Genomic DNA, 14,391 nt, shown 5'->3' on the forward strand with positions numbered 1-14,391 from the left:
AAGCCCCCATAGGGGGGGTTGGGGGGGGCCAAACGGGCAGCCCGAGGTACCTGGCCCTCTAAAAACCACCTCCTTCCCTTGTAAAAACGCGAGGCAGCAATCCCTGGGCGGGAGTTAAGTCTGAGCTCGCACCCCTTTGAGCAGCAAAGCCGTACGTGGTCGGGGTCCGCAGCCCCCAGCCCCGGTGAAACACTCGCCACCAGACCCGGCTTCAAAACCTCGGGCTGCTCCTGCACCAGCCCGGCTGCGTTTTGGGCTGTTTAATCCTGTGTTGGCTCTGCTCCGCGAGGGCCCTGTGGGGGGCCCCCCCCCCGGCCCCGGCGGGGACCCCCCCCCGCGGCAGCAGGACGAGAAGCTCAGATGGGGTGTGCGATGGCTCGGCCTCGGCTCAGGCGTCTGCCGGCAGCCCCTGCCAAAGGGGTTGAGCTGCTGCCAAAGTTTTGGTTGCAATGGGCTGAGAGGAGGCTGCAAAAACATTCTGCTCTACCGGTTTCGTGAAAATCAGCGGGTGGGTGAAGGGAACAGCCCCAGATCGCTGCGCAGAGGCTGCAGGTGAGCTCGGCTGCAGCATCACCCCACGGCGCACCCGTGGGTGCCCCGAATGCCGAAGAGCGGCACCAGAAGGTGCATCGCCCTGGGGAGAGGGATACCCGGTTAAGCCCCAGCCCCGGGAGATGCTGCCCAGGCCAGCGCACGTCTCCGGTGCCGTGAGCCGAGCTGGCGATGCTGCAGGCAGGCATGGGCTGGGCGCTCGAGCTGCTCCGCGATGGCAGGCAGGAGGCAGAGGCTGCTCGTGGCGATTCCCAGTGGCACTGGAAGGATGCTCGCAGCCCGCCCGGCCACCCCGTCCTCACCCGTCCAGCCCTGCCCCTCCCCAGGCTGTGGGGCCGCTGCCAGCTCCTGACACTTCAGTGGGGGAGGAATTTTGCCAAGGGGTGCTCGCTGCGCCCCGGGTCCCACAGGCACTGCCCGTCGCCCCTTCCCCAGCCCCAGCAGCAAGGCTCGTGCCTCGTACAGGAGGGTGCAGAGCCACGGAAGGCTGAGACTTGCCTCAAGGCCACGGCTAGTGCCACAGCCTGGTTTAGGGAGCTCCTGGCTCCCGGCCCTGTGGCCGGCACAGCCGATGGCAGAGGGGTACCAGCCCTCCGTGGCTCCGCTCAGCTCCCCCGCCCCGCGCAGCACCGGCATGCCCAGGCAGGAGCTGCAGGGAGCAGCTCCCCTCCGCCGGCAGAGCAGCAGCCAGACGCCGGCGTACAGTAAATAGGAGAAACTTTTATTTTGTTACAAAAGTAAAAGGCATAAATAGATGGTGAATCCTACTGGGCTCTGGGCTCTGGGCTGGGCTCGGGGGGGGACGGGACAGGCCTGGCTGCACAGCTCCGCAGCGCAGCTCCCAGCCCGGCTGCCGGCGGTGGGAGAACCCGGTGCTGGAGCACCCAGCCTGTGCTGCAGCCTCCGGCAACGCCGGCCGCAGAGGTGGCTGGTCAAGGTCCCGCGGGGCTTGAACTCCTTCCCCTAAGACTAGAGCCGTGCTAAGACGGAACAGGAAAGGGGCAGCTGGCCGGAGGGGGTTTTGCAAGGGTAAACTCCGACCACGCGCTAACTCCCGTCCGCAGAGCAGAGTCCTCTGACACACGGACACGGCTCGGAGAGGGGCTGGTGGGGTCGGGCGTGTAACGCCACCGGCTCGGCTGTAAATGCGCTGGCACGAAGCCTGCTCGTTTCGAAAGCCCGCTGGAATGCTAACCGCTATCTTCCAGCATCTACGGGAGGGGAGACACCTTCACTGGGGGTAAGGCTGGTGGTTACGGGGAGCCACCGGCGGCCTCCGCTCGATTGCGCGAGTCCGTCCAGTGGCAGGAGACAGCAGGAACTCCAGTTATTGCACTCGGATGGGGCGGCTGTATGGCTTTGAGCTTTGAACCCGCGGGACGGCCGTCCCGGCTCCCGGAGAGGGGTTGGAAAAGCTTTTCCTTGTGCACGGCTGCTTTCCCCCCTCTCTTGCGGCGGGAGGGAGGAAGGCGCAGCCACGTAGCCCTGGCGAGCGGAGGCACTCGTGGTGGTCATGGCTGTAGTCTCGGGTGTTGCCCGCGGTGTCTTGGCTTCCCGCCGGGCGCTCCACGAGAGGCAGAGGGCTGCAGGCCACCAGGGCTCTTGATACTGGATCGACCCGGCATGAGGGAGAGGAGAGGGGAGGAAGAGAAAGAGAGGGTTAGTGCCAGAAATACAGGAGCGAGGAGCAGCAGGGAGCGGAGCGGGAGCACCCAGGCTGCGACAGAAAGGGGAGACAGTCCAGGATGGAGGAGAGCGCTGGCAGACACAGGCAGGGAGAAAGGGGCAGCCTGCCTTCACCGCTGCTGCCGAGGCTCGAGCAGGCAGGAGCCCGTGGGGTGCTGCAGGGAAGGAGAGGGCAGGGGGGCACAGGAGGGAGAAGGGCAGTTCCGCAGCCCCCAAGGGAAGCAGGGCTTCGTTGCAACGTGCTTTGGAAGGAACTTACTGTGGCCACGGGCACGTCAGAGGAGGAACCTGGTGTTAGAGAGAGGAAAGCAAGCAGAGGGGGAGGGAGGGAGGGAGGGGAGGGATTGCCTGAACCACAGAGCAGGTCAGAGCTGGGATTAGAAATCTGTTCCAGGCTCCCACTCCTCTGTTCGGGCCACAGCTCGCTCCAAACACTAAATCTCTGCATCAGTTGGGGGCTTCCTCCAAGCCCGTCACGCCGCGCAGCTCCACCGAGCACAAACCACCACGGCGTTGCCATCCAGCCAGCCCCGGGCTTCACGAACCCCCTGCCCGGAGCCAGAACCAACCCTCAGCCACAGCGTTTTCCAAGCTACACCACGCACACACACGCCGACCAGGCGGCTCCATCTTGTACCAAGCCCCAGCACAAAGCCGGGGGAAACCGTCCCTCTCTTCTCGCCAAGGCTGTGGGCAACCCCTCTGCCGCGCAGCCCTGCACCAAGACGGCACAACCCAGGGCTCGCCGCCCCTCGCGCCGGTGGGATGCCGGTGGGGTAGTGGTGGGATGGCCAGGGCACACGGCACACAGATGTCTACACAACTGGAGGGTGATGGGCTCCGTGGACAGAGCTGGTCATGCAGCGGAGATGAGATGGGTTGCTCGAGTGGATGACGGGGAGAAGAAAGCTCTTTCTTACCAGCTAACCCTCAGAAAGCAGGGCTAACGTCCAAGGAGGGGGCAAATCCCGTCAGGCTGTGCAGGAAATGGCAAAGTCCTGGCAGGCGTCCTCCTGGGGAAGACACCAGAGATTATGCACCTCGATACCCGCCGGTACGGCCGGAGAGGGCTGGGTTAGACATGGGGACCACAGATCCTGGCACAGCCCAGGACCAAGGTGGGTGGGGAAAGGATGCCGAGGTGACGGCTTCTGCAGGAAGGAGACCGGCAAGTGGATGAGACCCTGCCCAGCCTGGAGACGTGGGACAGAAAAATCCCTTTGCTCCAGCAAGAGTCACGGCAGCACCGATTGGTGCTAAGCATCCCTGGTAGCCCCATCCCGCAGGCGGTTTTAAGAGCTTCCAGGCAAACCCTGGGCCTAATAAAGAGTCCAGCTGCCACCTGACAGATGTTAAACACCGAGACAGAAGAGGGCAGGTGTCTCAAAGGAATAAAACAATAATCCAAGCAATTAACTCTTTAAAAATATAATTTTATTATGATGAGTAACAAAGGAGACTGGTTTAAATAAAAACAGGAAGTAGTTTGGCCCCTGATAACGCCCCCCACGCTGCTCCTCGCTCCCCAGCGCCAGACCCTCTCCGCACCGCTCGGCTCGCCCCCGCCCCCCCCCCGCCCCCAGAACGGCCCCACGCCTGCCCCCTAGAAGTAGCATCAAGGCTCCTCGAAGGCAGGGACAAGCCCTGCTGGGGACATCCCTGCAGGGGAAGCGGGGAGGGAAGGGCAGGGCGGCCTCTCCGGCTGCAACACGGGCAATGCGCTAAAGCGCCTGGCCCGTGAGAGATGGCACGAAGCTGCGGGGCTGGGGCGGCTGGCAGAGGAGCACCGGGAGCCTCCCCGGGCAGCGAGGGCCATCTGCCGGGATCCGGTAGAAATTCAGCAGCCTCCGCCGCCGTGCTCTCACCTCGGCTCTTTGCGGAGGGGAAGGTAGAGGTGGTGGCCACAGCAAACAAGCACCGAGAACTCTGTGCAGCCAGCCAGAAATGTAAGGCCGGGGGGAACCTTGTGCCTCCGCCGTCCCCCAGCGCGCCCCGAGGCTGCGGGCGGGCTGGCGCGGTCACTCACAGTGTGCAAAGCACAACGCTGGTGAATTCGGTGGGGACAGGCTGCCCCCGGTAAGTGTGCTGCCTCTGCCCGAGGCTGAAATACATGCGTCTGACCCACAGAAACCTAACCAGGCAGTTTGACACAGAACGCTGCAAGCTTCTGCCCTGGTGCTAACATGCACAACGCTACCTGCACCGAATATAAAGTGTTCTACATAGAAAACGAAAAAAAAAAAAAATCTACAAATTGTGCAAAAATATCCAGCAGCTTTTAATAACACGATTCAAGTATTGCTAACAAGGTCTGTGACTCTCCCCTACGCACACTCCAGTGTCAGTGACGCAGAGCTGGCTGCCCAGCCCAGCTCTCCCGTGCCTCTGCAGGCACCGAGCGATGCTCACGGATGAGCCCAGGCACACGGGAATCGCTCCCGAGGCGCTGGGGACAGCCCTGCTCTCGCCTGCCGGCCAGAAACCCGAACCAAGAGCACAACGCGAGGTCATCAAAGACTAGCACCCGCTCACCGCTTCCTCTGCGAAGCTCCACCTGGGAAGGGTGCGACCCTCAGGAATTCACGCTCTTTCTGTTGCCTTTTGGTCTTCTACAGACAGGACATAACCAGGCTTCCCTGGCAAGCTAAGGTTCCCAAATCTTACAGCTGTAGCCTTGCCGACCAGCATCTCATGACGAGAGCCACAGGACGCTGCGTGTTTCTTCTTCCCCGTTAAAAGGAGGGTCATCCTAACTTGTGCCCTTGCTGCAAAACGTTGCCTGACTGACTGGCAGAGCCAAAACACAAAGAGTTCTTCAGCACCCCCTCAGTGACCAGCCAGAAAATAGGATCACCAGCAGCTGGGACATCTAGCTAGCTTCCACGTCTGCTGGGAGCCAGAGTCCTCCCAGCTGAACAGCCCCAACTTAAACAGCAGCTTCTGGAAAAGAAAAGCTGCTCCGGCAGCAGCCAAGGTGAGAACCCAGCCGTTAAGAGACAGAACGCGTCCCGCCTCGGCACAGGGGAGCAGGACGTGTTCATGGAGAGAACAGGGATAGCAGGGAACTTAGGCCTCCACCAGCCCAGAAGACGAGGCGTGACAGCCCAGCTCAGAGTGGGAACCGTTTGCCAGTCCCCACCTCCCACCCTCGGCCCACCTCATCACTCCCGGCAGCAAACACAGCGACCCCCTGGAGCGGACGCTCCGGGCTCAGAGGTCTGGTGGCTCCCCAGACTTATTTGCTTCCCAGGTGCAGCAGGGACCCCCCGCCTTCTGCACGAGTCTGAGGGTCTTGCATGCTGTCGGGCTCTGTCAGTTGAAAGCCCAGACAGGCCGCGTCACAGTGAAACAAATAAACAAAAAATAATAAATAAATTTTAAAAAAGGAGGGGGAAAAAAAAAAAAAGGCAACGTATGGCTCGACTGAGTCTTTGGCAGCTCTGCATCACAGGGCTGTCCCGCCTGAGGCCGGGGAGGTGGTAAGAGGGGAAGGTACTGGCTGGAGCGAGGTGCAGGCACAGCAGGCACTGGGCTACATCACAGCACTGCTAGGGAATGCCTCCTACCATGCTGGTGTCAGTTTTGGCTCCAAAGGAAGGGATTTCGCCCTTAGGACTGGACGGGGTCCCGACATCTGGCTGGATAAATCCTCTTCTGTCTATCAAACTGGAAAAGAGAAACGGAAGGGTGCAAGGGGAGAGGAGTTAAGGAAATGTGAGCTCCCGTCTTCGCGGAGTCTTCAAGCCACAGAGAGGGCTCTCCTCGTGGGAACTGCTAACCAAAGCATCGGCAGGAGCGCGCTGGATAACACAGCTTCCTGCCCATTAGACAAACCACAAACTTATCACACAAGCCACCAAACAGCCTCGAGGCAGTTAAAGCTTTGGGTCACCACAAAACCAAATGGGAACTGGCGAAAGGTCTTTACAACAGGAAAACAACGTGACCGAGGAAAGAACTGGAGTAAAACACTCTTCTCCCCACGACCTCCCAGCAAACAGCTCGGCTCCCTGAATCCGCAGATTTACCATCTCTGAGCGGCAGCGCTGGCATTTCGGCACCTCTGAATCCAAGAAAAAGCTTGGGGGTACTTCAGAGCGCGGGGCCAGATGTAAGTGTAAAACACGCTTTGGCTCTAGCTGCACAGCCTCAGACACCTTCCCCTGCTGTTGTGTTCCACTGAGTTAGCACCTCCGAGATGCTCCACATAAATCTAAATTGGCTCCAGTGAATAAAGTTGTCTCGAGGATCCCCACATGCCCTAGGACAGGCTGAGAGCTCCAAGCCAGCGCGCAGGTCGCCCGCTCCCGGAGCACAGCGTAAGGGGAAGCCGGCCTGACTCTGCCCAATTGCACCCTCTTGTGACAAAGCAGCAATACTCCTGTGCTGCAGGTACCCGCGCTTCAGGCCCAAACCTTCCTCGCATCTGCAGCGAACTGCCCGCCTTTGCCCTGGGTTTAACCTCGGTTCTTGGTTAACCCACGGGTAAGAGCATTTGGTAGGACGCCACTCAGCGTTTCAGGCAATCTACGTGTTGGTAAAACCCAGGGTCTCCACACTGCCTTGTGCGGTTCTCTGCTGGCTGCTTGCCACGATGCTCGATCCTCAGAGTACGGGAGGAAAAAACATGTGCTAAGAAGCACCGCCACTACCGGTATTTACCATCTGCTGCCGAGCCCTTTGGTGCCATTACTCTCCCCTCACTGAATCGCAGGATGTGTCTTATCTGCAAGCTCCATTAAACAACTACAAGTGACCCCAACTCGTCAAGCTCAAACACAGGAGAAGCAACAGTTGTAGCTCTTCTACATTTCTCCAGCCGCTCGCTGCAGAGACTGGGAAACCGTTTCCCCGTCATCATGGGGGCAGATGTGTTTGTGCTGACACAGTCTCCCCTGAACCGTGATAAATCTGTCCTTTCCAAGGCCCCTCTCACAGAGCAGGATGCGATTCCCAGCGCTGTGGAGGTCAAAGGCTCTTACCTGGGATGGAATGGTCCACACAGCACCGCGCAGCAGTTTGTGAGGATACTTTTATGGCTGTACGGATTGGCAAACTCCGAGCCCCTCTTATTTGACCAGGACCCTTTGATCTGAAAGGGAAAGGATACACGCAGATTAAGGTAGGAAAAATGCGATAGCAGATAGTCACACGATAACGGACTCGGTTCAAATCCGAGGTGGAAGGCTTGTCTTACTGCAAACGCCTTCCCTCTCTTTGCTTTAACAAGCAGGACGGCTGCAGAAAGGCAGGCAGAGGAGACAGCAATACGCTGCCCCTGCCTCTGCCAAGGTGCAACCTTGCAGCTAGAAAGCTCCAAAGCTGTGCCCTCCCCGTGCTGCACGGCAGCTTGTCACTGTCACCGTCTTCAACGCCAGCCTCCTCCTCCTCCCCTTGTTCTCTACTAGGCTGAAAGCTCATCAGAGCAGGGCTCTAGCTCACGGTCCTTCCTGGGCTCCTCAGGCTGAACAAACGGCAAGGGGATTCCCAGGCCGTGCTGCAAGAGGAGGAAACAATTTCATCTGTCCCCACCCTGAGCAGCTGTCACCGGGACTCTTGATTTCGAAACCCCGGTCACATCAAGCGCAGGCACACACGAGTGGGCAGATGCTATACCTGGCCTCAGGCCCCTGGCTGCAGCGAATTGTTTACCATTACATTTCCTCCTTTTGTTTTTACTTCCCTCTCCCTAGTTGCAGCATAAGGCTGGCAACGTGGGCAACGCAGCCAGAGAGGCAACGGGCCACGCGCTTCGGACTTGGTGCTCTCAGTACCGGGGTGCGACCTCCATTAGCTTCACTTACACGGCCTTGCACATCTCTGCCAACGCCTCTGAACGCAACGGAAAGGTGGAGAGGAAAGGGGAGGGGAAAAAGTTAAAAAAAACCCCAAACCAGGGGATGCAAACCTGCCTTCCGCAGTGCTGGAAGCTTCCAGCAAGGATTACAGGTACTTCTGGCCAGAAGAATGAATTTTGATTCCGAGGATCGGACAGATCCCGCTTTTCCGTACAATCTGCCCTGCTCGGGGTACTCATTTGGCCCTTGGAGTCTGCACGCGCCCCAGACTTTGAGGTAAATCTCATCAGGAGATGTCTGTACATTATTTGCCTATTAGACATGAGGAACCGATAGAGACAAAGGGACTTGCCCAGGGTCTCAGAGGAAACCTGTGGTTACGCGGGATGCTGAATTAAGATCACCCATGTCCCGGGCTAACACCCAAATAAATCTCTGGGGCCAGCTTTCCTTTTTTAATCTCAGAACTCCTAATTTTAAGCAAGGCCACATACAGACTGGAAAAAACACACACGTGACCTTTCTAACATTTCAGCGTGTGACCCCCGTAGCCTGACGCTGCCCAGCCACACGTGTCGCACGGTCCCCGGCTGCTGCGCGCTGCTTTCCCCCCTGCTCAGCTACCTGAAACTACAGCCTAAATGCCTTGGGCAGGGGCCGTTTGCTTTGCAGTGGATTATCACAGGCAATGCAGGCAGCATGCCTTACCGAGATACTGCACCGAGGCAGGCAGCCAAGGATCCCCTGAAAGCCTCACCTCTGCTTAGGAAGGACCAGGGCCGGCCCTGCAGAAGGACAAGCGTCCAGGTACTTACATCTTCGTTTGTCGTCAGGTTGGAGGCGACTAAGTAAGTGTGAAAACCTGAGAGGCCCAAAATAGACCAGACTGAGAAAAAACAAATCACCAGCTCCAGCACAGTGAAACAACAGTCAAGGAAGTCCCAGGGAACAAAATCATCCTGCAAGGAGAGGCAGAGGACTGTTTTGGGAGGTACGCGCCGTGGCCACGCACGCTGGGCCACGGAAACACCCCGGCAAGCTTCCCATTCCCCGTGCCATTCTGCAGGCATCCACCAAGGCACAGCCTGTTCCAGCCGCTTCCCTTTCCACGTAAATTTTCAAACTGGGAAACAAGTTTGTCACCCACTCTTACTCCCTGGCGGTGAACTAAATAAGGAATTAAAGGTCTTCCCAATTTGGTGATGTTACCAGCCTACAGATGAAGAGAAGCCTGTCTGCCCCAACCAGGTAGCTAGGGGACTAAATTAAGTTGTGGAAAGTACACGAAGGTGACCCTACAAAGAGCTCATTGCACTTCTGTCATACAATTAGCATTGCTGCACCAGTGCTCGACAGTCCGAGCAGCCGATGGCATCAGAAGGATATCTGGCAGGTGTTGTCTTCAGAGTGGCGAGGAATCCATCTCTCTGAGAGCCTGCAAAGCAAAACGGGACAAGGAACAACATCCCATCAGGCAGCCTCGCATCTCCAGCCAACACTTCACTCCTGAGCACGCAGCCACCCCGCTGTGGGCCGTATGGATCTGCCCGGCTGCCTGAGAAACGTCTGCAGTCTGTAACTTTGCAGAAACGTCAGCGTGCAGATACAGCTCCAGGAGATTCGGGGCTGACAGGCACGTCACCTTCCCCACCAGGTTAAGAGTGGATGCACCCACCAGCTCATTTGCTCTGGAGGGGATAACCCAGTCACCAGCTCTCAAGGTCTCTCTGCAGCGAGGTGCAGGGTGGGTCTGTGGTTCCCTACAGTCCGAGACCCCGTTTATTCAGGCCACCTGCACTGAAAAGCCTGGTGTAAACCAACCAGACCCTTCCCCACGCTCTGTCCCAACAGGAACAGTGACCCAGCGCTGCCTCAAGTCGCTCGTGGCCAGGAGCACGGCACGCATCGCTGCTAGTACCCGCAGTACTTACGCAAAGTGAGGTGGGTGACGACACAAGCGAAGATGAAGGCTGTCAGGAAGGAGAGGGAGAGGATGAAGGCATAGAAGTAGCGATAGTTGCGCTTCCCCACGCAGTTGCCCACCCAGGGGCAGTGGTGATCAAACCTCTCTGAAACAAAGGGACACGGTGAGGACTCCTGCCACCTCGCACCCCATAACAGAGCAAACTCTGCTGAGCCTCCGAAAACCAGGGGCTACAAATCGAGCTTCCACCCACCACCCTGAGACCAGAACCTCTCCGCAGCAGTACGTGAGCAAGAAGTTTCAACGGAGCACTGCTGCCCGCTCACATGCCCTTTTTTTACCATCAAAGGCCAAACCCTTCCTCCCACCAAACCCTGCATAAATACAAGCCTTGTGACTGGTAACATCTACCATTACTAAAACCGAAAGAGAGCAGGAAAAGTGCGGCAGTTTTTCCAGTATCTAGCAGCACTGGGAGCGCGCACGCAGCATCGCTGCTCTTTTTCTGCACGTCAGCTTCCCCCGCCTTCTTCGGGGCACAAAATAATTTTCAGAGTTATAAAGATATGCCTCTAATACCACAGAAACTGCCTGGGAACCCAGGGCAGGTGCCATATATCTGGAAACACTCCCGACTGCCTTCTAATGAAAGGGCTGCATTTCAGACTAACAGGGCTGCGGTAACCGTCCTGCGGGGGACGTCAGCGCAAACAAAACCCATTGCACACAAGGCAGGCGCACGCCCGCTCCTCCAGACAGCTCCCCTCCAAACCCTGCCCCAGCCACGGCTGCTTTCCAGCGAGCCGTTCCAGCGTAAGGGGCGTTAAGTCGCTCCTCGGGCTGCCCCAGCGGACGGCATAAAGCGCAGCCTCCGCATCCACGTGGTGCACGACCAGGAGCAGCCGCCCGAGGAGTAAACTCTCCTGGCGTGTCCCTAAATCACATGCCACCCTGCTGCCAGTTCAAGTTGCTCTGGGAACCTCCCTGCCCACCCCCCTGCAGCTGCCCCACGCCTGCGCCTGCCTGCGTGGAGCCATCAGAGACTTTTCTTCAGGTCTTTGTTCATTCCCTCCTGCCCCACCACAGTCTGCTGGCACGGGGAGAGGAGACAGAAGAGCTCAACCAGCATCTGCGGTGGCGTCTCTACCAACCTGGCAACAGCAAGGCCACAGACAACAAGGAGCCCGCAGCAAACCTCGTGTTTGGTGGGGGGCCTTAACCGCGTTTCATGGTACGGTCTTCCCAGAACCAGGGAAAGCAGAGACACGGAGTCTTGGACATGCTGCCCCCTCGCCCTGAGCCACTGCACCGGTCTTGCTTTCATTTTAAATGGGAAGAAGAAAGACCACTCAGTATCTCGCTTTATAATCCTTTACAAGAAGCAAAAGCAATCTGTCCAGGAACATAAAAGACCCCCCAACACACACACACACACACAGAGATATCAGCATCTTTCCACTTTCTGGGCTTACCGACACAGTTGTCGCAGACACTGCAGTGAGAGGTGCGTGGAGGACGGAACATTTTGCAGGTGTAGCAGTACTTGAGTTTCACCACGTACTTGTTTATGACCACTTCCATCGTGCGGGCCGGCGGGCGATAGGTAGAGGTACCCATGCTGTCTGCAAGGGCAAGGAGGGACAGTCAAACTGGTGCAGGGGAAACCCAAGCCCCCGTATCACCCCGAGCTGCTTCCTGGCAGGGTGAGGGATTGGCACGTGCTCTCCTGATTTTAAGCAAAAGCTAAGAGGCAGCTCAGCCTACAGGATTTGTTGCAGGGTGGGCAGCCGGGAACTCCAGTCAGCTCCTCGCAGCATTATTTATGTCCTTTCCTTGTCTGTTCAATGGCAATGCTGCTGGGATGCCAAGAGGAAGTAATATCTGCCCAACAGTTTAGGAACATAAAGCAATTTATAAATAGCGAGCATAAAAGCAGCAGCGTTAACGTGCCCAGCAACACCAACTCATCTCTGCGTGTCTAACGGATCACAACGCAAGGAGGCAACATGATCTGTTAACGCACGCGTGGTTCCTCCTCTTCTGTACGCGTCCAAGTTACAGAAATCAGGAGGCGTTAGGGTAACCTCAGCAGAAGCATCCCCTGCCGCCGCCAGCACACAACCTGCCAACCCGCAGCTGGAGCCAGCGGGCGCCGCCGGGCTCAAGGGACTCATTTCCATCACGGGGGGGAGGACAGCGAGCAGGTCTCAAGTGCTCCGGGCAGAGTTCATTGAAATTTGACGTAGGCACGTTAGTAGCGCAAGAGGATTCCTCCTCCTCAAGGTCGAAATCAAGGATTTTTAGGGACACCGCGAGTCGCATCTGTGTGTGCGGGCACTTCGTTATTCACTGGGGACTGGCAGCTGGAGACTTTCTCTGCTCAGCAAAAAGCGTGAGCTGGAAAACCTCTATCACATTTGCAATTTTGGGGGCTATTCCTTTATTCAAGTCACTCTTGAAAGAGCACCTTTCCAACTCCGATGAAGTCTTTGAAAATAGAGACGTAACAGTGAGCATGTTAAGAGGATGACTAGTGGATTATATTAACAGTAACAGCTGGCACATCAGGCAGCATCTGCAGCCAGATTACTGCTTTAGGCACTTATAAATAGAAACATGGATAACCACTCTGAGCGTATTTTAAAACCATTTTTTTAGTCAGATGTAGAATTATCGCCTTGCAACTGTCTTCAGTGGGGCAGATTTGAGTTGTCTCACATTAGCTTTGCTAAAGCATTTGTTACTACGGATCACGTCAACAAGGTCCACAGATCCTGGATGCACGCACCTTCTTGGCCACCACCAAAACAGCGTGACATAGCAGTTTTTAGACGGGGACAAACATCAGCATACTGTTAGAAACCATTACAATAAAAAAAACCCCTTGCGGCACAGCAGGCTCCACGGCAAATCGCAATCTTTAAAGCATTCATTCCTAAATTAATTATCCTACGTCCTCACCACACGTATTTTGCAGAAGAACGTACAGGGTCAGACTCCTCCGAGTTTGGACAACGTTTAGAGTAACTAACGCGCCGTTACGGAGCATCACAGGCACTCTCGCTCCGTCTTCAAGAGCCTGGCAGCGTGATTCTGAAGGGGGACTTCATGCTCCCGCAGCTGCTGGTACGCAGTCCCCAACGGTATTCGTGTTTAGGACACCGATGCCGCGAGCTCTCCCTCCCCTGAGCTCTGCACAGGGTCACTGCCCGCTCAGGCGTCATCCTGAGGGCAGGACTGTTCAGCTCCGACCCACTGTACAGGGCTTTGCCTGGGAAAGCGATGGGACTAAACAGAAAGGAAAACCACCTCTGCTTCTCTGCAGATCCTCTCTTCGAGGCGCTGCCTGCTGTGCTAGAGGAGCCGGTCACACCTCTCTTACCAGGACCCGTAAGACACTGTCAAGCCTCATGATCTGATACTCTGTCCTTTTCTCCAGAGACTCACCGAGCCTGACACGCGTGGGGCGCACGCACACGCAGAGGCGTGCACTGGACCAAACACAGAAGTCTCACCGATTCGCTTTTCCAGGTCTGCGGCCTCACTTGGGGTGGCTCTGGGCAGGATACCTGGGTCTCTGAAGCTTGTCTGGAGCAGGCAGCTGATGACAAAGAAGAAGAGGACGGCTGCAATGATGGGGATGGCCAAGGTGAGGTGACTGGCAAGGAAGGGGCAGCTGTTAAAAGAAAAGAAAAAAAATGCGTTGTTACCAACCATCGCTACAGAACCGGCCATCGGCTGTGACACTACGCACTGTGAATTATCACGGGGTGGTGGGCTGAAGTGCTGCTGCTTTGCAGAGACCTCTGGAACAGCAAGAGCCAGCCCAGAAAACACCGGAGTAACACTGGGAAGACAGGGCCTTTGGCACGAAGATGCAGCACAAGCCCCTGTACACAACCTCTTTGCCCTTCTGAAGTCCCAGAATCGCATTTCAAAAACCCGTCAGCCGCCCCAAAGCCCGGTCACCTTCTATAACAGCAGCATCAAGAACACACGGAGAAACGCCCCAAGCTAAGCAGGAATCAAAATCAGCGTGAACGCAATCCCATTTGGTCCAACACGTGAAGCTGAGAGGGAACTTGGCTTCGATTCAACACAGCTTTGCTGTCTCTGGATGACTCGTGTGCCCTTCATGGTGTGCCAGATGTTTGGATGAGGACGCCTTCCAGCACTGACACTGCTGTGACAGGCCACCAGGCATCTCAGCAGACGATGCCGGCTCTTGGGCTCGCTGTACTACGACCAGGGGCTGTTTTTCCACAGATGGGGACCGGCGCGATCGCACCCCACATCAGGGCAGCTCCGCTACTCGCGGCACGACAGGTGAAGACGGCCGAGGAACACAGCTCTTCGCACGGCACAGTGCCGGAGACCCCCCCCCGTCCCTCGCTCCGCAGAGGGATTTGCTATTATAAGCACTGATAAGTA

General features: G+C 57.1%; 1 protein-coding gene across 2 annotated transcripts; it reads right to left on the bottom strand.

The window, feature by feature from the left end:
- Window positions 1-1,332: 1,332 nt before the first annotated feature.
- On the bottom strand, window positions 1,333-13,647 carry ZDHHC18 (zinc finger DHHC-type containing 18). Of its 2 annotated transcripts, XM_009276202.2 has the most exons (8): window positions 13,476-13,647; window positions 11,433-11,582; window positions 9,968-10,105; window positions 9,423-9,471; window positions 8,852-8,954; window positions 7,221-7,330; window positions 5,805-5,904; window positions 1,333-2,160 (listed from the first exon to the last, which is right to left on the bottom strand). In XM_009276202.2, exons 2-8 carry the CDS (start codon window positions 11,575-11,577, stop codon window positions 1,750-1,752), a joined length of 1,056 nt encoding a protein of 351 aa, XP_009274477.1. In that variant the 5' UTR covers window positions 11,578-11,582; window positions 13,476-13,647; the 3' UTR covers window positions 1,333-1,749. The 2 variants fall into 2 exon arrangements, with proteins under 2 accessions (XP_009274477.1, XP_009274476.1); XM_009276201.1 differs by lacking the exon at window positions 5,805-5,904 and having other exon boundaries at window positions 1,999-2,160; window positions 13,476-13,630.
- Between the last annotated feature and the right edge of the window lie 744 nt (window positions 13,648-14,391).

The sequence above is a fragment of the Aptenodytes forsteri genome, unplaced genomic scaffold, assembly GCF_000699145.1.
Source record: "Aptenodytes forsteri isolate BGI_AS27 unplaced genomic scaffold, ASM69914v1 Scaffold321, whole genome shotgun sequence".
Classification (NCBI taxonomy): Eukaryota; Metazoa; Chordata; class Aves; order Sphenisciformes; family Spheniscidae; genus Aptenodytes; species Aptenodytes forsteri.